This window comes from Rhinoderma darwinii, chromosome 1 (assembly GCF_050947455.1).
Source record: "Rhinoderma darwinii isolate aRhiDar2 chromosome 1, aRhiDar2.hap1, whole genome shotgun sequence".
Taxonomy (NCBI): domain Eukaryota; kingdom Metazoa; phylum Chordata; class Amphibia; order Anura; family Rhinodermatidae; genus Rhinoderma; species Rhinoderma darwinii.
In genome coordinates, this window is record NC_134687.1 from 534,991,451 (window position 1) to 535,015,035 (window position 23,585).

Here is a 23,585-nt window from a genome sequence, read left to right on the forward strand (position 1 = left end):
TATGTACTAATGCCGCACTTTCCTATTGATGTAAATGGGAAGCTTTATCAAGCGTTTGACGCGTTTTTTGGCGCATTAAATGCGAATAAAAACGAATCAAATACACGCCGTGTGAACCTGTCAACTGAAAAATCATTCACCACATGTTTTTCCCTCTTGACTTTCATCATTCTTAGCCTTTTGGTGTGTCCTGTAGCTTCTGCCAAAAACACTCCTAAAATGGGAGCTGTACACTGCTTAGCAATTTGAAGACACCTTTTCCTGACTTGTAGCCAAAAATAGGGAGGGCGGTGAGTCTCCCTCCCACGTAAGCTGTAAGTCAGGATGCTTTCCCTTATTCACCTTGCTGTAATTCTGGGAAGTGCTCCCTCTGGTGGCCAACCTAGGAAAACATGTCAAATTATTATTTAATTTTTAATACTTTCCACCTTTTGAAAGAAAAAAAAAATACAGCAAAAAAAGTAAAAAAAAAATAAATTTAATTCGCGACACATTCCCTTTAAAGGAACGTTAAACATAACAAATGCCAAATGCGCACTAAAAAGAAAAAATAACGCAGTAATTGTTTCCTTAACCTCTTCCTTTTCTTTAATCCTATTTTGTCTAATATTGCAATTAATACTGAGAAATATGTAAAGAAATTTTGCTGTAAGACAACTGGCTGAAGCAGGAGCCTCACCCCATTTGCCCTGTCTGCTGTAGGACAGATTTATGAGCCCCGCTTTTCAGCAGTTCCCCAGCCAAAATGGAACGGATTAGCAGCAGACTAGCCCCTGTGCTCTCTGCAGGATTTCTAGAAGACTGTTTCAGGAACATGCAGTAAATCTTATAAACTGGCATAAAATGTGGGAAAGTTTCTGTTTACTTTTATCAAACATTTCTAGGTTGAGTGTTACTTTAACCCCTTAATGACCACTTAATCGCCTTTTCATTAAGGGTACCTATGCAACAGCGCTGCTTTTTCACAGCGCTGTGTCAAAAGCCCGATGGCTGTCCCATGCTTGCTAGAGCGGGTGTCAGGCTGTCTAATGATAGCCGGGCTCCTTCTCTAATGGCCGAGTCGGAAGTTACCTCCTATCCCGACTGTTTAAGCCCTTAGACATACCTCCCAACTTTTGAATTCGGAAAAGAGGTACATGTTAAGCCATTCCTCCTAACCACACCCAATATCCCGCATAAACACATCAAATCACGGCCAGATCCTTCTTCAAATAACAAGCGCACATTGTCACTGCAGATGACTAGACTGTCTGGATATCAGAGACATGGCCGGCCTTAGCTATGTTCGACCAGTGCGGTCGCACAGGGCGCCAGCCGCCACACGGCAAGAGGGGCGCCAGCGGGTGTGTGTATCCCCGTGCCGTTGCAACTACCAGCGGGGATACACACATTAACTGCAGTCGCCTTTCCACCCGGGCACTTCTTCACTTAGTGGCCATCACTACCGCTGTAGCAGCCATAGCGGCTGCTAGCGGTGACACCGAGCATGAGGGCGGTGGCGTCACTACCAGACGCTGCGGCTGCTACAGCGGAAGCGACGGCACTATAGCAGAGCAGGGAGATATCTCCCTGCTCTGCTGTCTACTAGCGCCACTGTAGCTCCCTGAAGGAGCGGAATCCCCGTGTGGCCGGGGATTCCGCTCCTGGAGCGCTGCTTGATGTCACTGTCCATATATGGACAGAAACATCAAGCAGCTTGATGTTTCTGTCCATATATGGACAGAGCCATCAAGTAGCGCTCAGGAGTGGAATCCCTGGCCACACGGGGATTCCGCTCCTTCAGGGAGCTGCAGTGGAGCTATCTATACTGGAAGGGGGGTGGGGTTGCTATCTACAGGGGGGCACTATAGCAGAGCAGGTAGGTATCTCCCTGCTTTGCTGTCTACTAGCGCCACTATAGCTTCCTGAAGGAGCGGAATCCCCGTGTGGCCGGGGATTCCGCTCCTGGAGCGCTGCTTGATGTTTCTGTCCATATATGGACAGTGACATCAGGGGAAACTCCTGAAGCGGAATCCCCGGTCACCGCATTGAAGACTCTATGACCGGAGATTCCACTCCATGACAAGCCAATGACGTCATGGACACAGATGACAGGAGCTTCTCCTGGAGTGGAATCGACGGTCATTGAGTCTGCAACGCTGTGACCGGGGATTCAGCTTCAGGAGTTTTCCCTGATGTCACTGTCCATCAGGCATCAAGCAGCTCTCTAAGAGCCACACAGGGATTCCGCTCCTTCAGGGAGCTACAGTGGCGTTATCTTTACTGGAAGGGGGGGGGGTTGCTATCTACAGGGGGGCTGTGTGCCACTACCTACAAAGGACAACTGTGCAGGAGCACACAAAATACCCAGCTTTCCCGGGTATCAAAAAAAAGTGTGGAAATAAACTAAGATATAACTTTTATTTAATCTAGCTAAGAGGATTAATCCTTTACTCAGACTAAATAAAAGTTATATCTTAGTTTATTTCTACACATTTATTTGATAGCTGGGAAAGTTGGGTATTTTGTGTGCTCCTGCACAGTTGTCCTTTTTTGAATGTCTATTGCCCGCCAGCTATCAGGGTAATTTCGTAGTCCTTGCACTACCTACAAGGGGACTGTGGGCAGTGTGGCACTGCCTACCAGGGGGGTGTGGGCTGTGTGGCACTACCAACCAGGGGGCTGTGGGCTGTGTGGCACTACCAACCAGGGGGCTGTGGGCTGTGTGGCACTACCAACCAGGGGGCTGTGGGCTGTGTGGCACTACCAACCAGGGGGCTGTGTGGCACTACCTACCAGGGGGCTGTGTGGCTCTACCAACCAGGGGGCAGTGGGCTGTGTGACACTACCAACCAGGGGGCAGTGGGCTGTGGGGCACTACCAACCAGGCGGCTGTGGGGCACTACCAACCAGGGGGCTTTGGGGCACTACCAATAAGGGGGCTGTGGGGCACTACCAACCAGGGGGCTGTGGGGCACTACCAACCAGGGGGCTGTGGGGCACTACCAACCAGGGGGCTGTGGGGCACTACCAACCAGGGGCTGTGGGGCACTACCAACTGTGGGCTGTGTGGCACTCCCTACCAGGGGTCTTTGTGGAACTCACTACAGGTGGCTGTGCGCACTCCCTACAGGGGGCTGTGCGACCCTCCCTACAGGGGGAATCTGAGTGGGGGGCTGATGGTCATTTTGCTGTGAGTGGGGGGCTGATGGTCATTTTACTGTGAGTGGTGGGCTGATGGTCATTTTACTGTAAGTGGGGGGTTGATGGTCATTTTACTGTGAGAGGGGGGCTGATGGTCTTCAAGTGGTTTCCACCTCTGACCTCCAATTGAAATTAATAGGAGGCAGAAAATACCTGCGGCGCCCGTTTGGAGCTTTTTTTTCCAGCGTCTTTTGCATTCGCTTCAACAGCTTAAGAAAAAACAAAAAAAAGGTCACCCAACGCTGTCAGTTGCTGAAGGAATTTTGAGGCAGATTTTTTTTGCCTTACAAAAAACGTGTGTGAACATACCCTACGAGTGTAGTGCTTGTTCTTAGCCGTTTTCTGTCTTTCTCAAAACTATTTTTGGTAGGGGGGCCCTGAGGAAATTTTGTTTTTCCAGTGCTGCCTCGAGTCCGAAAAGGTTGGGAAATTCTGTACTAGGCTACAGGGTCCCGTCATGGAGCAGCTCTTTTCGTCATGGGAACAGGGCCTAGGTGAGTACAATTTTTGTTTTTGTTTGGGGGCACTGTCTACGAGGGGGAGGTGCGGGGACTGTTTGGCACGATCTACAAGGGGGAGGTGGGGGACTGTATGGCACTGTCTACAAGGGGAAGGTGGGGGACTGTATGGCACTGTCTACAAGGGGGAGGTGGGGGGCTGTATGGCACAATCTACAAAAAGGAGGTGGGGAATTATGGCACTGTCTACAGGGAGGCTGTATGGCAAAATCTACAGGGGGCACTATACTGTGTGGGGGCCACTAAGCGGACATTATACTGTGTAGGGGTACTACAGATGGCATAATACTGTGGGCACAATTAGAGGACAAAATACTGTGTCCTTGAAGTGGTTGTAATATATTATATTATTAAATATTATTATTATACTGTATGGGGGCACTAAAGGGGCATTATAATTTTTTTTATGGGGCATTTCTTTTTAATGATGGGGTGGGGCGCCGAAAGATCATTTCGCACAGGGCACCATCTATCCTAGGGCCGGCCCTGATCACAGATATTATGGATCAGGTTATATCGTCTTTGTATTACTTTTCCTATCTTGGGTATAACATTTGCTCATCACAGCAACAGCAGCTGCAGGTCAAACCAAAAGGCTGAGAACAATGAAAATCAAGAGGGAGACCCTATGGTGGATGACTTTTCAATTGACAGGTGGCAGAGTTACATTATGGGGATTTTTTTTTCCAGTTGTGTAACTCTGCTACCGGTCAATGGAAAAATCATCCACCAGAGGGAAAAATGTTTCCCCATGGCGGAGTACCACAAAGAAACACCTGGGAATCAGACATGATGGGGAAACATTTTCCCCTGTGGTGGATGATTTTTCAACTGACAGATAGCAGAGTTATACGAAGAGGAATTGTTTTTCATTGATGTCTAGTTTCTTTTGCAGCACAGGGAAGAAGACAGAAGTTGCTGTAGGTGAGGAGAAGTTTTTTTATTCTTCATATTACTAACTTTATATTTTTGCTTTGCAGGTTCTGCTGGACTGTTTGGACTACCTCGTAAATTCGTTGGACTACTGCGATGATCTACGTTTCTTTTTAAATAAAATTGTGAAAGAGGATTGTGTGGGAGAGTTCCTATTTCAATAAAAATATATTTTCTTATGTCTCTGTCTTTTTTAATACTTTATTAGCGCCTTGGTAATAGCAGTTGTCTGACCACGTCCATTACTAAGGTGGGGCTTAGGGTTAGCCGGTATAAAGGCTGTAAATAAACCACCCATTATTACCCCGGTACCCATCGCCACTAGGGGTGCTGGAAAGAGCCGGATACGATCCAGTACCCGACCATCTGTAGTGACGGGTAGCCATCGGGTTAGCCGCAGGCTGGTATTATTAGGCTTGGAAAGGCCAGAAACAGTGACCCTTCTCACCCTGGTAATGCCAGGCTGCTGTTGTGTTCTATCTGGATGTCGTTTTCTTCATTTTTTTTTTTTTTAAAACGACGTGGGGGTCCCCGTCCATTTTTCATAACCAGCCAGATCCAACATAGCGGCAGCAGCCTAGTATTACCAGACTGGGAAGGGCCACCGTTTTTGGCCCTTTCCAGCCTTATAATACCAGCCTGCGGTCGCCTCAGTGCCCGCCCATCACTACAGATGGTCAGGTACTGGATCATACCCGGCTCTTCCCAGCACCCCTGGTGGCGGTGGGTACCGGGGTAATAATAATGGGTTAGTAGCAGCCTTTTTACCGGATAACACTAAGCCCCACCTTAGTAATGGACGCGGTCAGACAACTGTCATTACCAAGGCGCTTTTAAAGTATTAAAAAAAACATAAGAGACATAAGAAAATATTTTTTTATTGAAATAAGAACTCCCCCACACAATCCTCTTTCCCCATTTTATTTTAAAAAAAAATGTAGATCATCGAAGTAGTCCAACGAATCTATGACGTAGTCCAAACAGTCCAGCGGAACCTGCAAAAGAAAAAAAAGAAAATTAGTAATATTTACAGTAGATTGCTCCACACACAGCCCTCTTTAGATAGCCAGTGAGGTCAGATGAGAGGGCAGGTGACTGGACTGGTCCACTCCCGGGCCGGCATCGACACCAGTCAGAACGCCGCCGCTAGACCTGCTGCCCCCTTCTGATGCTGATCTCTAATCGCTGCTGCAGTCGTCCGGCATGCAGGGCGCCTGTCAGCGGCGATCAGCTGTTTTGATACAGCTTCAGTGCCCAGCGGTACATTTTTCAGACCGCCTGGGAGAGCGGTGAGAAACCGTGACTGTCCCGCCGGATCCGGGACGGTTGGGAACTATGCCTTAGATACTGTGTTCAATAGCAACCGCTATTCTAAGTGCTTTCAGTGGGAGAGGGCTTCCTTCTCTCACCCCATCGGCATCTCAGCATCATGACTGCGGGGTGCCAAAAGTTTTCATGGCTCTTAGAGGCCTAACAATGGCCCCCAGGTCTGCCATCAGTGTATGCCTATTAGGTCCTGCTGCTAGAATTGCTCCACCCACAGCCCTCTGTAGATAGCGCCACACACAGCCCCCCTGTAGATAGTGCCACACACAGCCCCCCTATAGATAGCGCCACACAGCCCCCCTGTAGATAACTCCAGGCATGGCCCCCCTGTAGATAGCTCCAGGCACGGCCCCCCTGTAGATATTACCACACATGGCCCCCTTATAGATAGCGCCACACACGGCCCCATTGTAGATAGCGCCACGCACGGCCCCCTGTAGATAGCTCCACACATGGCCCCCCTGTAGATAACTCCACACATGGCACCCCTGTAGATAGCTCCACAAACAGCCCCACTGTAGATAACTCCGCAAACGGCCCCCCTGTACATAGCTCCACACATGGCTCCCCTGTAGATAGCTCCACACACGGCCCCCCTGTAGATAGCTCCACACACGGCCCCCTGTACATAGCTCCACACCCACCCCCTGTAGATAACACCGCTAAGTGGGCGTTGTACAGAGGAGTGTATGACGCTGACCAATCAGCGTCATGCACTCCTCTTTATTCATTTAGTCAGCGCATAGGGATCCTTTTAGATCGCTATGTGCTATCTTATACTAACACATTAACAATACTGAAGTGTTTAGACAGTGAATAGACATTCCACGGGATGTCTATTCACAATCCCTGCACTTCGTTACTGTTTCTGTGGTAGTTACAGCAGAGCAAGCGTAATCTCGTTGTAACCTGTCATCTACAGCATAATCTCGCAAGATTACGCTTGCTCTGCTGTAAGTACCACAGAAACAGTAACGAAGTGCAGAGATTGTGAATAGACATCCCGTGGAATGTCTATTCACTGTCTAAACACTTCAGTATCGTTAATGTGTTAGTATAAGACAGCACATAAGGATCTAAAAGGATCCCTATGCGCTGTGTAAATGAATGGAGAGGAGTGCATGATGCTGATTGGTCAGCGTCATACACTCTGTACAACGCCCACTTGGTCGAAAGTAAAAACACGCCCACTTGGGCATTAAGAAACGAATTAGCATAAATCTAAAATCGCTAATAAAGTGGTGAAAACAGATCGTTTTTTTTAATAAAAAGCACTGCTGCCACCTACATTATAGCGCCGATCTCCTTATGTAGGAGATAGGGCACTTACAGTGAAGGAAATAAGTATTTGATCCCTTGCTGATTTTGTAAGTTTGCCCACTGTCAAAGTCATGAACAGTCTAGAATTTTTAGGCTAGGTTAATTTTACCAGTCAGAGATAGATTATATAAAAAAAAAAAAAGAAAATCAAATAGTCAAAATTATATATATTTATTTGCATTGTGCACAGAGAAATAAGTATTTGATCCCCTACCAACCATTAAGAGTTCAGCCTCCTCCAGACCAGTTACACGCTCCAAATCAACTTGGTGCCTGCATTAAAGACACCTGTCTTAAATGGTCACCTGTATAAAAGACTCCTGTCCACAGTCTAAATTAATCAGTCTGACTCTAACCTCTACAACATGGGCAAGACCAAAGAGCTTTCTAAGGATGTCAGGGACAAGATCATAGACCTGCACAAGGCTGGAATGGGATACAAAACCATAAGTAAGACGCTGGGTGAGAAGGAGACAACTGTTGGTGCAATAGTAAGAAAATGGAAGACATACAAAATGACTGTCAATCGACATCGATCTGGGGCTCCATGCAAAATCTCACCTCGTGGGGTATCCTTGATCCTGAGGAAGGTGAGAGCTCAGCCAAAAACTACACGTGGAGAACTTGTTAATGATCTCAAGGCAGCTGGGACCACAGTCACCAAGAAAACCATTGGTAACACATTACGCCGTAATGGATTAAAATCCTGCAGTGCCCGCAAGGTCCCCCTGCTCAAGAAGGCACATGTACAGGCCCATCTGAAGTTTGCAAATGAACATCTGGATGATTCTGAGAGTGATTGGGAGAAGGTGCTGTGGTCAAATGAGACTAAAATTTAGCTCTTTGGCATTAACTCAACTCGCCGTGTTTGGAGGAAGAGAAATGCTGCCTATGACCCAAAGAACACCGTCCCCACTGTCAAGCATGGAGGTGGAAACATTATGTTTTGGGGGTGTTTCTCTGCTAAGGGAAAAGGACTACTTCACCGCATCAATGGGAGAATGGATTGAGCCATGTACCGTCAAATCCTGAGTGACAACCTCCTTCCCTCCACCAGGACATTAAAAATGGCTCGCGGCTGGGTCTTCCAGCACGACAATGACCCGAAACATACAGCCAAGGCAACAAAGGAGTGGCTCAAAAAGAAGCACATTAAGGTCATGGAGTGGCCTAGCCAGTTTCCAGACCTTAATCCCATCGAAAACTTATGGAGGGAGCTGAAGATCCGAATTGCCAAGCGACAGCGTCTAAATCTTAATGATTTACAGAGGATCTACAAAGAGGAGTGGGCCAATATTCCATCTAACATGTGTGCAAACCTCATCATCAACTACAAAAAATGTCTGACTGCTGTGCTTGCCAACAAGGGTTTTGCCACGAAGTATTAAGTCTTGTTTGCCAAAGGGATCAAATACTTATTTCTCTGTGCACAATGCAAATAAATATATATAATTTTGACAATGTGATTTTATTTTTATTTTTTTATATAATCTATCTCTCACTGGTAAAATTAACCTAGCCTAAAAATTCTAGACTGTTCATGTCTTTGACAGTGGGCAAACTTACAAAATCAGCAAGGGATCAAATACTTATTTCCTTCACTGTATAATGTTGTGACAGAGCCTTATTAAGAAGTTACCACATAGTAATATTCAGTGTTTTGTGAGCTGTCTTCCATTCTTAAAACCAGTTAAAGGGGTTGTCAGAGACTTTAATGAATTAATCTGGCTGCAGATTTTTTGTTGTAAAATTAAAAAAAATACTCATCCTTGTCGCTTCAGCGCTGATGCTCCACGCGTCCGTGCCAGTCTTTATTTTCCTGCAGTGATGACCTGCCATTCCTCGAGGGGACCGATGCAGCCAATCACACGCCAAACATGCTAGCATCCCGTAGATCAATGGCACGTCATCGCTGCAGAAAAATAAACAGGTTGGTAGGGACCACTGGAACATCGGTGAAAGATTTAGCAGCTGATTGTTTTCTATTTTTAATTGTATAGCGTATCCTGCAGCAAGATTCATTTCTAAAAGTCACGGACAAGAACTTTAATAACCAAACATTTTTATGCCATTTTTATGATTAGTGGCAGATTATGAAGTTGCATCCCGGCACTTGTGTCTTGAAATCTAGTCACCTTTGTGTCAGGCCTGGAGTTAATAGGAAGAGACTTTATGAGCCCCTGGTTTCTGTTGTCTTACAAACTCCCTGGTGAATATAGAGTGAAACTTCAAAGAGTTTAGAGCAGAGCCGCAGTTCATTTCTAGGTCACTCCTATGAAAATGAGGAGGCTGCTGGAAGAGGCACATAGGGCATGAATCTGCATTTTCATAATAATTCTGCACAGAGATAGCAAGGCGCATTAATTACATACAAGCTGTTACTATTTCATGTATTGTACTGTATATAAGAAGTGTATATAAGTGTTAACACTGTAGTAACCATTTTCATAAAAGCATACTTCATGTTCGTAAGTAATTTATTGTGTCTACCATCATATGCTGGCCATTGGAATAGATTGCTTCATATTTGAAAGACAGTTTCGTTTTTATGATGCATTATATCCATATTAACGATGTCTGTCTACTTTAGTAAATACTTGAATTCCCCATGAATAACAATTCTCGAACATCTTTTCTTAGAATGCATGCTGTTCCTCTCTTATGCCTCCTGTCTTATTAATACAGTGTGTCCCTACACAGTCTGACACTGTCAGCACTGTTTTGTCAGTATCAGAGTTTGTAGGCACCCACCCTTTTGACAAAGCCTGTGTTAACAATCAGTTGTTAATTTATATAAATATTTCCTGGAGGAATAACAGAGGAGTTTTGACAACATCAAGTTGTATAAAGTTATTTTATGGAGAATGCCAGTAATAACTGAAACAGCTATGTCAGGATAGCTGTTTATTATATTAATACTACCAGTACATTATTATTTTTATTATTATTATTGTTGAAGGTTCATACCCTTTTAGTTACACATTTCCCTGTACATCCCTTTAGCACTACATTTGCCCTTCATGCCAATATAAGATTCTTCTTTACATTTGTAATTGTCATCTCTGGAAAAGCAGCCACCCACACACACCTTGTTGGATCTGTGGACAATATTTGATTATGTACAGAAAATATTTACTTTTAATTGTTACTTATACAGTATGCTATTCCACACTTAAAATAGTTCAATGTATGATTGCAATACTTGTTAAACATTATTTGATAATGTTGCCAACGTATTTTTTTATTTACTTTTTTGTACCAGTGCCACACTTGTCCTTGGCCTGTGCTGGTATTTCAGCATTGCCCAATTTCTCTCCCTTAGGCTATGTTCACACAGAGTTTTTTCACGAGTTTTTTTTACGTGGAAACCGCGCCGCAAAACTCGTCAAAAACGGCCCGAAAATGCCTCCCATTGATTTCAATGGGAGGCGGAGGCGACTTTTTCCCGTGAGGGGTAAAACCGTCTCGCGGGAGAAAGAAGAAACATGGCCTATCTTCGGGCATTTACGCCTCTGACTTCCCATTGACATCAATGGGAGGCAGAGAAAGCGTATTTCGAGGCGTTTTATACTCGCGGCGCTCAATGGCCGCGGGCGAAAAATGCAGCTAAAAACGCAGCAAAAATCGGCGTGCAGGGAGAGGAAAATCTGCCTCAAACTTCCAAACGGAATTTTGAGGCAGAAATTCCGCTTGCAAAAAACTCTGTGTGAACATAGCCTTAGATTGTTAGTCACTTCTTGAAGGTCATTGGAATGGATCTGTGTTGCCTTTCCCTGTACAGTGTGTCGGTGTGAGCTGTCTCATTTTACCCAAGATTTTCAGGGGTCCCAGAGGTTAGACCCCCAACCAGGGTCAGACTGGCCCACCAGAGAACCAGAGGATCCTCCGGTGGGACCAGGCTCCAACACAATAATGGACCTTTAAAGGTCCAGCAGAAGACAACCCCATTTGGAGGTGACTTTGGAGCCAATCACTTGCCACTAGGGTTTATTTCTCATGAGTTAATTCACAAATCTTGATGATATGTCCTGTGTGTAAAATGATAACAACAAGGACTATGATGAAATAAAAAGTAGACATGTTCTATATAGATGGAGGGTGGGCCCTCAAAATCATATCTTCTGGTGGGCCCAAGCAACCCCAGTCCAAAGCTGCCCCCAACAATCATAATGTTATGGAATATTTTAGTGAAACCTTAACCTTATAAGTTTCAAATACTCCTTTAAGTAACCTAAGTGTTTCTTTTTTTTCTAGTGTTTAGAACAATAGTTAGGTTAATGTAAAAAAAAAAAAAAAGAATGCAGACAATATCATAAAGTAGATGTGTATTAAATAAATATATATATATATATATATATATATATATATATATATATAATCTTTGTCTTTTCTAACTTTTACAGTTTTCTCATTTTAAAGATGATGTAAAACGGCGCATTTGTGCTTTTCATGCAGAAAATATGCACAACAATTTCTAGAACAGATCACTATCAGCCAGTTAAGAAAACAGCTCTGAGTTGTGGTAAACTGTCGAAAGTTTTTTCCTAAAGGCTGAAATGTTGCCCACTATAAACGACCTGAAATGGAATATTTCATATACTGTGCAACATAGGAAGAAAGTAATCAAACAAAGATGTCATTGGAAGATTGTTTTGATAGCTTTACATGTTACTTCCATTATTGCAATACTCACGTCTAAATTAATTTGTATAGGTATACTGGGTTATATAGTACTTGAACAAAATGTACATGGGCATGTGGGCGCATAGTGGCTCAGTGGTTAGCACTGTTATCTTACAGCACTGGGGTCTTGAATTAAATTGTGAGCATGGGCAATTTTTTTGGACTTTGCATGTACTACCCTTTTATATGTGAGTTTCCTCCCAGTTCTTCAGTTCCTTCACCAACTCCAAAAACTCCTACTGATGGGTTCATTGGCTTCTTATGACATGTGTCCTAGTGTGAGAAATAGGGAAATTGGACTGTGAACCGCATTGGGGATAGTAAGTGATAACAAGTTATGTACAACGCTCCGGAATATGTTGTGCTATACGCCAAAGCTAAATCCCTAACTACAAAAAACTTATTTTTTTATATACTATGAATAAAGTTTAGGTCAGTCACAATGTAATAAAGCGCAGGAGACAAATATTCATATAGATCATCATACAAATCTCAGTAGCCTCAGTATATTGTTAAAAATTAAAGCTAATGTATATTGTTTTGTTAGCAATGGTAATAAATAAACGTTCATGGGCAGTAATTCCTAAAGTCATTACTCTAACATTCAAAGCCTCTTTTTCTGTGTCAATGTAAAAGCCGATTTTCATTTAACCACCTCTGAGACGCCGCTTAAAGAATAAACAAATGTAAAAAGATTGAAAGTTAACAGGGCTCATAAATACTTTTTATATAAAGAAATATTATATTAATACACATAGGGGAATATACCTAGCTTAATAATTTCTCGCCTCGGAAAACCAAGGTCATATCTTCACTGTAAACAGGGAGCATTCACTAGGGACATATAATGTTAATATCATGGTGTGCTCTGACTGTCAGCTCTCTTATATTATTAATAAAAACATGGGTTGCTCTTTACCTCCATAACATTTTTATTGATAATTTTACAATCCAAAACTACTATTTTCTCTGGCACAATGGCGTACTTAATATATTAGTATCCAGAAATGTAAGCACAAGAATACTAATTTTAGGAGAGTTTTGTCTTTCTTTCCAGTTTGTTACCCATGTTCTGATGAAGAAAATGGGCACGTTCTTGTATGATGTTCTTAACCTTTTTTGGTGCCAAAAAATATGTTCAAGATCTTGGTAAATTAGATACACACGTAAATTCTATATCTTCTCATGCATTGTAATGCCAAGACCAGTTATTTTGTTTCTCAACTGATATTGACTTGGTTTTGGTCAATATATTTTCTATGTAGCTCCTTGGAAGATAATAGCCATTGATACAAGAATGTTCTTTGGTTTTATAGGATAATACTAGGTATATCATCTGGTGATCATGTTCAGGTATTCTATGCTTACAAATGATAGTTTAAAATTTAGAAAAAGACACGTGGTGCAGATTACCTTGAGTGAAACATCAGACAAAGACACATCATAGGTAATATGCTTACTACTGTATATTGGTTGTACAACCACAGGCACAGCACTGGTGCAGGCGTATAATATAGATGGCAGCTGCGGCTTATCCCAACCGGTCGGTGTAAATCCTTACCATCGCTTGTAACCAGGAGTAGTAGTAGATAAATAGGGATCTGTAATAGTGCTGCTGACTTCAAGAAGGATCCTTATTATATCATCAAAGAGTTGTATTACGGCACCGCGTTCCAATGCCGAACTGGCGTCTTCATCAGGAAGTTTACACACATACAATGCAATGACTGTATTTCTACACAGTAAAACAGGTTACAAAAAACGGGAAAGGTAAAACTTAGTGACGTCATTCCAGGTTAAGGCTAAATCATGATGAACATGTTGGGTGTCCAATAGCTGAGTAGAAAATATACGTTTGAGGCAAAGGTGGTGTGTAAAATAGCAATCCATAAATGAACAAGAAGCGTATAGTCGTGATAACAGATACACACTGTAGAGACATAATATTATAAATCTTCCAGTGAGCAGTAACTCCCCCATGAACTGACTAAATGCAACACAACTATTACAAAATATATATATATATATATATATATATATATATATATATATATGGTGGGTAGAGGGTAATTGTATACATCGGATAGAAGGAGGACATTTGACTAGAAACTATCTGTAAAGGGAGGTTATAGAATAAAAACATCTGAAGTACTAACATATTAATAAAAAAAGTATTTATAGCAATAATATTAATAATAACAATATATAACCCAATTTATTGCAAAGGCCAAAGAGAGTAGCCTCAAAGTGACTATAAATCATATAACTGCGAATGGCTGATGGTACGTGGAAACTTGAAAATTAATTAGTATAAAATGGGAATAAGAAAATGTTGGGTTCTGCATGGAGACGGCTGAGAATGCAGGGTATCCGTCCAGCTCTCCTCACCCTTTTATCCCATAGTTCTCAGCCGTCTCCCGGCTTGCAGAACCCAAAGTTTTTTTATTCCATCTTTCCCAGCAATTATAGTTACTTGGCATGCAGTGGCAGATTTCGGAAGCATATGGAGGTGTACAAATATCACCTTTTTAATACAGATGTAGTAGGGCTGTGTTTGCCAATGTACGTAGTGGAGCTGAATTTGTTACTTGTCATAATTTCTTGCACTCTATAACAAGTGTTATGCGTTTCCAGATATCACGGTGCACCTACTAACCAGTGAAATGACAAATTTAACACTGCTTCATCTTGCGTATTATATTAAATCAGTTTATGTATGGAGCTTTTGTTTTAAATTAAAAATAATTGTGTCAGTGCTTTTGTTTGTGACATTTACGAGAGAGAACTTAGAAGCCAGGAAGCCACAGGTTCTTTATTCTGGAGTTTTTCTCAGCTTCGTTGACCTTGGAAGATGTGTTGCATGTTCATTAATTTAAAAATGAAAATAGGATTAACAGTATAAAATATATTATATGTCTTCACTTTTCCACTTTGTACAGTAACTACTAAAATATTTTTAAGGTTTATTAAATAGTTATTTGGTTTATTTGCTTATATTGAACCTAAAACTTTTTCTTCAACTTATTAAACAGGACCTGTCAGTTCTGATATGCCTGTTTTAGTAAATACTTGCATTCCCTATGATATAACAATTCTGGAACATGTTTTCTTAAAACTTCGCTTTGTGCCGTTCCTGTTAATCTTTTTAGAAATTAATGAATAAATTAACAACTGGGTGTTACTAGTAGTGGGTGTGTCCCTACACAGACTGACACTGTCCAATCAGTTCTGACAAGGTGAGACTGTGTAGGTGCACACCCTTTTGACAAGGGAAATGGTAACTCCCACTTGTCAATTTATTTATACATTTCCAGTAGTAATATCAGAGGAACGGCACAACACAAAGTTCTAAGAAAATATACTTAAGACTTGTTTTTTCATAGGGAATACTAGAATTTACTAAAACAGACATGTCAGGAGAGCCTGACGTGTCCTCGTTAAAGGGTATATGGACTTTGTTTATTTATGGCTTTAATGCATTTAATATAAAAAAAATAAAGCAATTATTCAGATAATTCTACAATTTTGTATATACAGCTTCTATACAGATCTATGTGTCTCCATGGTTAAGCTACAAATAAACTCTGTGTATTAAAGCTGTTTTCAAGCAATAAAAATTGTTGGCCTATGCTCAGGATAGGCCATCAACAGCTGATGGGTCTGGGTCCGACTCCCGGGACCCCTGCCCATCAGCTGTTTTGAAGGGGCCGCAGCGCTCGTACGAGCGCTGATTCCCCTTAATTTCTTCTTACGCACTGTGAATGTTTGACACACAGGGAGCAGCCCTGCTCTAACGGGTGACATCGATATCAGTTTCGATCTCGCTCATTTAACCCCTCTTATGCGGTGCTCAATAGCGAGCGCCGCATCTGAGTGGTTTTGGAGAGAGGGAGGGAGCTCATCTGGTTGTAAACATGCAAATTTTCTTGAAGATAATGAAATCTTTGAGATGTAATGTTTTAACTGAAATTTCATGTCATAATGATAATATTGGCTTTTTTATTTAGTCTCTAGACTAAAGGAATATAGCATAATTACCTATGTGAATGGGTAATGCATGTGTTTTGTTTATTACAGAGTCTTATGAGGTCCTTCAGCAATTTTAATGATGTGGGTTTTCTTCAAGTGAAAGTCATAAGAGCAGAGGGATTGATGGCAGCTGATGTCACAGGTAAGAAGCTATGAGATTTACACAAGATTAATATATACTCTCCAAGCAGCTGTTAATTAAAATAAGGAAAATATCTGAGTGAAATGTTTAGTTGTGATTTGGTGACACTTTTGTTAGATTTTACTTCTGGGGCACATACAATTCCGCAATGACAGAAGAAAAGGTGACACTTTTCCACTGGTGTTTTTACAGGTCTGTTAGAGGTGGTGGTAGACAGATTAATTAAATTCATGTCTTAATGGATTGTATAGAATAATTATTTCAGGTATATACCGATATAACATGTACCCCTCTAAGGCCTAATATTTGTTCGTCCCTACCCTGTTACATTTGTATGGATTAACAGATGAAATATTCTTGCTATGAATATCAAAGCAAAGGCATTATTTAGTATTAAAATTACAAAATAATGTATGTGTTTATTTCTTAAGTATGGCATTATAGGACTGGTACAGTCTACATTCAGGTGGTGATGCATGACTTCTCTTATTACCTCAGGTGCTTGGCACGTATTATGGGCAGCATGGTCTTCACACTTCAAATAAAACATACTCAAACGTTAGCTTCCTATTGAGCCTAGTGTGTATCAGATAGGCAAATTAGATTGTAAACCCCATTTGGGACAGGGATTGATGTAAGTGATGACAAGCTCTGATGACCTGCCTGATATTGTGTAATCCCCCCTCATGCCACTAAAACAGCTTTGACCTGTCTCGGCATGGACCCACAAGACCTCTGAAAGTGTCCTGTCATATCTGGCACCAAAAAATAAAGAGGGCGAGACAGCACTTCTTCTCAACGGTCCTGTTATTTTCACCCTTAGCAACATTTTAGCTCTCACTAGAGGCTGAAGGGCAAAATAAACATGACAGTTGAAAAGAATTGCTGTCTGTCTTGCTCTCTTTATTTTTTGGATTACAAGGACTGTGGATCTGGTTTTCTGAGGCAAGCACTATTATATTGTACATATTTATCCATTGCTGCTGATTTCCCAGTTGGTATCTGGCACCAAGATGTTAGCAGCAGATCCTTTAAGTCCTGTAAGTTGTGAGGTGAGGCCTTAATGGATCAGACCTGTTTTTCCAGCACATTCTACAAATACTCAAATGGATTGAGATCTGGGGTATTTAGAGGCCAAATCAACTCCTTGAACTCCCTATCATGTTCCTCCAACCAGTCTTGAAAAATTCTTGAAGTGTAGCAGGAAGCATTATCCTGGTGAAAGAGGCCACTGTCATTATCTAAAACTGTTGCCATGAAAAGGTATACTTGGTCTGCAACAATGTTTAGGTAGGGGGTACGTGTCAAAGTAACATCCAAATAAATGCCAGGACCCATGTTTCTTAGCAGAACATTTCAAAGATCCACACTGCCTCTGCCGGCTTGCATTCTTTCCCTAGCGCATCCTTTTGTCATCTCTACCCAGGTAAGCATGATTTATCAGACCAGGCTACCTTCTCCCATTGCTCCAATATCCAGTTCTGATGCTCATGTGCCCATTGTAGGCGCTTTTGGCGGTGGACAAGGGTCCGCATTGGCACTCTGACTGGTCAGTGGCTACGCAGCCTCGCACACAGTTGTCCAAGCCAACTTGATTTGGTCCATTTCAAACGTGTTCAAATCCTTATTATTGCCCATTTTTCCTGCTTCCAACACATCCCAAAACTTGTGATCAAGAGAGTACACATCTTTTCCATTCATAACAGTCCCATTAAAGTCTAATCATAAACGCTTTTGTATGTTTCTACTATCCAAGTCAATAGCCTTATCCAATTATTGGAACGTATTCCAGCATGTAATAAAAATATCAACACTTTATCACTCCCCCCCCCCCAAAAAAAAAACAACAACTCTTAGGCTTCTTAGATTTGCTTCTCCCAAGTACTTGATTGTCTTCCCACCATTGTTAAGCTTGTGAGGACAGTAAATATGTACAGTATCAACCAATATTCCAAGTGAAAACAGCAAAAGAGATGTGACAATGACATGGGATATTTGTTGGCAATCAATATCTTTAATGGGCCATAAATATTAGATGCAATAAATATTAGATTGCAGGTAGATCTCACCAGAGTTGGCTGGTTCTGCCGACAAATTTATTGTGCCTTCGGCCAGCTTAAGCGTGATTACACCCAGACTATATAACTAAATATACTTTAACTATCTCCCCACAGTTATGTCACAAATTCACTAACTTTTACAGTCTTCAGTTAAGTACTGAGCTTCTACCGGTCAAAGATTTTGAACATTGAAATCCAAAATGCCAAATCCCTTTGCCCCCCAACATCTGCCCTTGAGGGACAGTTGGCAGCCCCCCCCCTCACCCCGATACACATGGGATTGTTGGTTAATCCCTCCAATATGTTCGGGTTTGGACTATTTTTCTCTTATGTGTATGGCTAGCTTTATAGTTTTTTAAAGATATGTGCACTTTTCAAAATCCCCAAAATGTTCTTTAGTACTTTGTATCTACAGCTTTATGGTACTCTTCAAGATATTTTGTTGAGATAGAGTTTTCTAAACCTGTGGAAAGCACAAAAGCCTAAAAACAAATAGAGCATAAAATCTGAATGTAATATGAAATAAAGACATAGCTGCAGAAGATAAAATACTGTTTTAACAATTATCATATGAACATCCCTATTAGCTTATGGTTTAACATTTAGCAGATTCACATTCATTAACGGCTACATCTAAGTCCTACTTGACAGCCCACTTAAAAACAGTCTGTTTTGCTGTCTACGTGCTTTAATTAAGATGTGTTCAATTCTAGCTCCTTTGCCCCCCACCCGCTGTGTCACAGACTGGCGATCAGACACTTTTAGATGGTCCAGCCCATGACTTTGACCTTCTGAGCAGTACAGCGTTCCCGGGGGAACCGTTCAACTCATGAGTTCTGATTTCACACTTCCAGGATGCCTCGGCTCTTTTAACAATGACAGGGAGACAAAGGCCTTTAGAGCAGGCCGCATGGGGACTTGTTTAAATTGGAAACTAGAGAGGAGTCAAGGAACAAGGTTATGGGCTACAGAACAGTGCTTTTAATAAAGATCTCACAGCTCTGGTTCAGTGCTATGGAGCCTGCTTCAATTCAATTAATTGAGCCATTTATCTGAATCATCTTACACCTTAATATTTCTCACCAGAAATTTCTGATAACTATTGTCTTTAACATTGCATTAATGCAGATTAATTAAAATCTAACTTTGTCTGTTATAGTGTATTATTGTCCTGAAGCAATAACGGTCAGCGGTTTTGCATTCATTAAAAATTCCCCAAATTTTTTAACAGGTACACCTTCAGACACATATTAATGACACACAGAAGAATAATTCCTCTCTTCAATATACAAATACTCCCTTATAAATACTTTAGGATGCACCCCATCTTGTAGACTTTTTCAAATACAGCTAAATTCCCAGTTTGTAGCATGCATGCTGTACCAAATACTGCTTCCTGGGACTAACCATAAGATTTTTTTTTTTTTGTGTTAACAGAGTTGGCTAGCTTAAAGAACCTATTTTTATATATCCTATTAGGGAATTTTGAGTTAATAGAGGAGGTCCCCTGTTCAGGATCCTCATCTCTTGGCCAAAGTGGAGAGCAGTTACAAAGAGCGTCTCTCTCACTTTGGAGGACCTGTCCTGTCCTGCATTACACAGACAACCCATTGATTAGAATGAGCACTGTGTAATTCTTAATTTCACCTCTGGTCGTGCTGCAGGAAAATTGAACAATTCCTGTAAGGTTTCCACACAAATTAGATCAGATTGCGGGGGACCTTTGTGATCAGCTTATTATTGTCAAGGTAATCCTCTAAAAGTTAGGAATTGTCCAAAGCAGAGAACCCCTTTAAAGAGGTTGTCTGCTTTAGACAATCGCTTTTTGTTTGAAGTGTCCCCTGATGATAAAATGATCACTGGTGATCCCCAGCAGTCAGCCATAATCTGTAGGGGAACCTGGCAGCAAGTTTTTAATTTCCCAGCAGCACCATCACAGATGAAATAAAATTACACAATTTAATGGGTTGTCTGTCTCATGGATCTGTGAGAGAGAGATTTTTCCTGTAGCCGTTTGTAGCTATTCTTCACTTTAGCTGAAGGTCTTAAAGTGGCCTTCTCCCGGCACTTAATAGTCACAACAGTACCACCTCCTCCTTCCATATACTCACCTCCAGCAGGCTCTAGCAATGTATCTTCAGCTGCCAGGAAGCTTTATGGGAGCAGCCTATTCCTGGTTTCTGCATGAAACTTCCTGCTAATTCATACATCTCTACTAAAAGAGATCGATACAGGATGAGCAGATAGCGGCTGTCATTTTCTTACATCAGCTGTGTGCTCTCCATGTCTGAAAGTAATGGCCTATGACCGGCTCTGCCTACAACCTTTAAGCAGAGGTCCCTATAGGTAAGTGTCTATAATTCCTTATGGGAAACTGCCCATCTTTCTGCAATGTATCCGTTTAAGTTAAATCTATCAAGCTCAATAAAAAGAGAGTTAAATAGAAAATAGAGTGCCGGTTTGCCTTGTCCTTGTTTGCATCTGTCATGCGTGTACATTGATTTTGTCTCATCCGGAGACCTGCATACATGAAAGTCTTTGTATAAAGCACTCAAAATGAGGTGCATATGTAGATTTCTGCATACACAGCTCACACAGAGAGCTGCATATATGGATGTAACTTTGTATACAAATACAGCAATGTCCACAGCACTGTGGTCTCCATGATCTGCTCTTGGCCACCAAATTTCCAACTGTGTATCATATAATGTTTGTGCACTTACTGTATTTAATTTATGCAAGACTTATCCAAAAAAGTGGACTTTGCCTTTAGACATGCACAAAAAAATGTTTATTGTGATTGTGTAATTTTTTGGGTTGACAGAATCAAGGTTCATCCCAGTAAAAAGTATGATCCACAAAAACGAAATCCTGTATCTTTGCACTCTGAGCTTTGAATCTCTTTACCATAAGGAAGACAATGCTTTAGCATTACTTATAGTTTCCTCCTTTTTCTTTTTGTCATCACTGGCATTGTCATATCTCTTGGCGTACTTGGTATATTTCTGTGTCTGGGCTAGTAAGAACATAATGCCAATGTCGCATTAAATGTACCATTCGTTACTTCACAGCTTTTCATCTTCGCAGCTATTGCAGGTCAGAACTGCAGTATTTAATCGGTGCACAAATCTAAGGAATGCCAATCAAATGCTTATATCCTCAATAGCTGGCACAGAGAATGTGAACTGCAGGAGCGCTGCCCTATACAAAATGTTCTGAGGTGAAGCCAGCTACCCTTTCACATTAGCACGTCTTTGAAGAGGCACTTGGATATGATTGAAAGCTGCATTGGTTTTAGGGTGAAACATAACAAATATTTTACATTTTTGCTGATATTTTATAAGAAAAAAATTAGTTGAATGAAGGTGCTTTCTGTCAGACATGATCATATGTCACCAAACGTAATTGGCGTAAGCCTGAGAATCTAAATGCCTTTATAGTGAAAGAAGTCGAGGTGATGATAAAAGAAATGTGCTTTATGTATTGTTCAGTACAAACAAAGAAACATGCTATGTCATGGCTGGAAAGAGATAGGATTTTTGACAACACAGGGTACTGTACAATAGAATCACTTAGTAATGACTCTAAGGTTTTCGGAGCCGAACTTAACTTTTGGTATCTCAAAGACGTAAAGGTTCTTTCAAGCACAATGTTGAAACTGATTGTGTATTGTGATATAAACATATGCTCATCTCCGCTACCCCCTGCCTCTAAAGGTTAATTATTAAGACCGAGTAAGCAGCAAGAGATCAGGCAAAAAACAATGTGATGGATGAAAACTTTCCCGTGACCTCTACGTGGCTAAATTACAAATCCGTTATAAGGCTGATTCAGTCAATGTCTCATATTAAACACTCCAAAGTTTACAGATATATTCATGGTTGCACATGAACTTGTAATTCACGTTATATATATAAAAAAAATGTAATCAAAAGAATATAAAACTGACAAATAAGTTAGCAGTTTTATACGCACATTTTGTTCTTACAAGTAAGGGTATGTGCACACGAGAAGTGGCTTTTACGTCTGAAAAGACAGACTGTTTTTAGGAGAAAACAGCTGCCTCGTTTCAGCCGTAATTCCTCCTCCTCGCATTTTGCGAGGCTTCTCTGACAGCCGTAAATTTTGAGCTGTGCTTCATTGAGTTCAATGAAGAACGGCTCAAATTACGTCTGAAAGAAGTGCCCTGCACTTCTTTTGACGAGGCTGTATTTTTACGCGTCGTCGTTTGACAGCTGTCAAACGACGACGCGTAAATGACAGGTTGTCTGCACAGTACGTCGGCAAACCCATTCAGATGAATGGGCAGATGTTTGCCGACGTATTGTAGCCCTATTTTCAGACGTAAAACGAGGCATAATACGCCTCGTTTACGTCTGAAAATAGGTCGTGTGAACCCAGCCTAATACCCCATGATATTCGTTTCAGTTATGAAAAATGTCTGCAAATCACTTTTTGCTTCTGAAGTTTTATTGTAACAATTTTGTCACTCCAGTTTATTACCTTTTTGGCCTTTCCTGATGTATTTTTTTCAGTCTGACTTAGGGATCTTGTGATTTGTATTTCTTTGTAGCTTTACACACTCACGCAATTTATATTATTAGTATTATTACTATATTTTGACAATTTCACTATTAACTTTCGCATGCCCCTTAAATATGTTGTCCAGGATTATAAAACATTGTTGGCTTTTTTTATTTTTTATTTGGAAGCAGCGCCACTCTTGTCCATGGACTGTGTCTGATATTGCAGCTCATCCCCGTTCATGGTAAAAGTGATGAGCTGCAAAACTAGGTATAGCCACATTGACAAGAGTGGTAGCGTTTCTGAGAATAAAGCAGAATTTTTCTAATCCCAGACAACCCATTTAAGTTAAATAACGTAAGACATCTATATATGACTATAACTATAAGCATTTCCAGGCAGCAGCATTTCTGGGAGGTCCCACTGCAGTTGTATTTGTAAAGGCCCTTTTCCACTGGGCAATTATCAGGCAGGCAAGCGTTCATGGAAATCTCGTTGCCGATAATTGCCCAGTGTAAACAGGGCAACGATCAGCCGATGAACGAGCAAATGCTCATTCATTTGCTAATCGTATTGTTTTAAAAAACTGAAATATTATTGTTGTCGGCAGCACATCTCCCTGTGTAAGCAGGGAGACGCGCTGCCGACATGATAATGTGTGGGGATGAGCGATCAGAGTAACGACCGCTCGTCCCCATCCATAGCTCCTTGTGACAGGAGCAAACGAGCACCGATCAATGATGTCTCGTTGATCGGCGCTCGCTGCATCGGCCAAAATTAGCCGGTGTAATAGGGCCTTAACTCCACAGGTTGTAAACTGCACTGCAGTACATCTTGGGGTACAATGGCACGCTTTCATATATTGCA

At 41.5% G+C, this 23,585-nt stretch overlaps 1 protein-coding gene across 2 annotated transcripts in view; it reads left to right on the plus strand.

The window, feature by feature from the left end:
- Positions 1 to 23,585, plus strand: part of MCTP1 (multiple C2 and transmembrane domain containing 1) — an 857,273-nt gene that overhangs the window by 471,434 nt on the left and 362,254 nt on the right. For both annotated transcript variants that reach the window (XM_075837154.1, XM_075837162.1), the window contains exon 11: positions 16,041 to 16,134. In XM_075837154.1, coding sequence (XP_075693269.1) covers positions 16,041 to 16,134 — 94 coding nt within the window. The remainder of the gene's footprint in view (positions 1 to 16,040; positions 16,135 to 23,585) is intronic.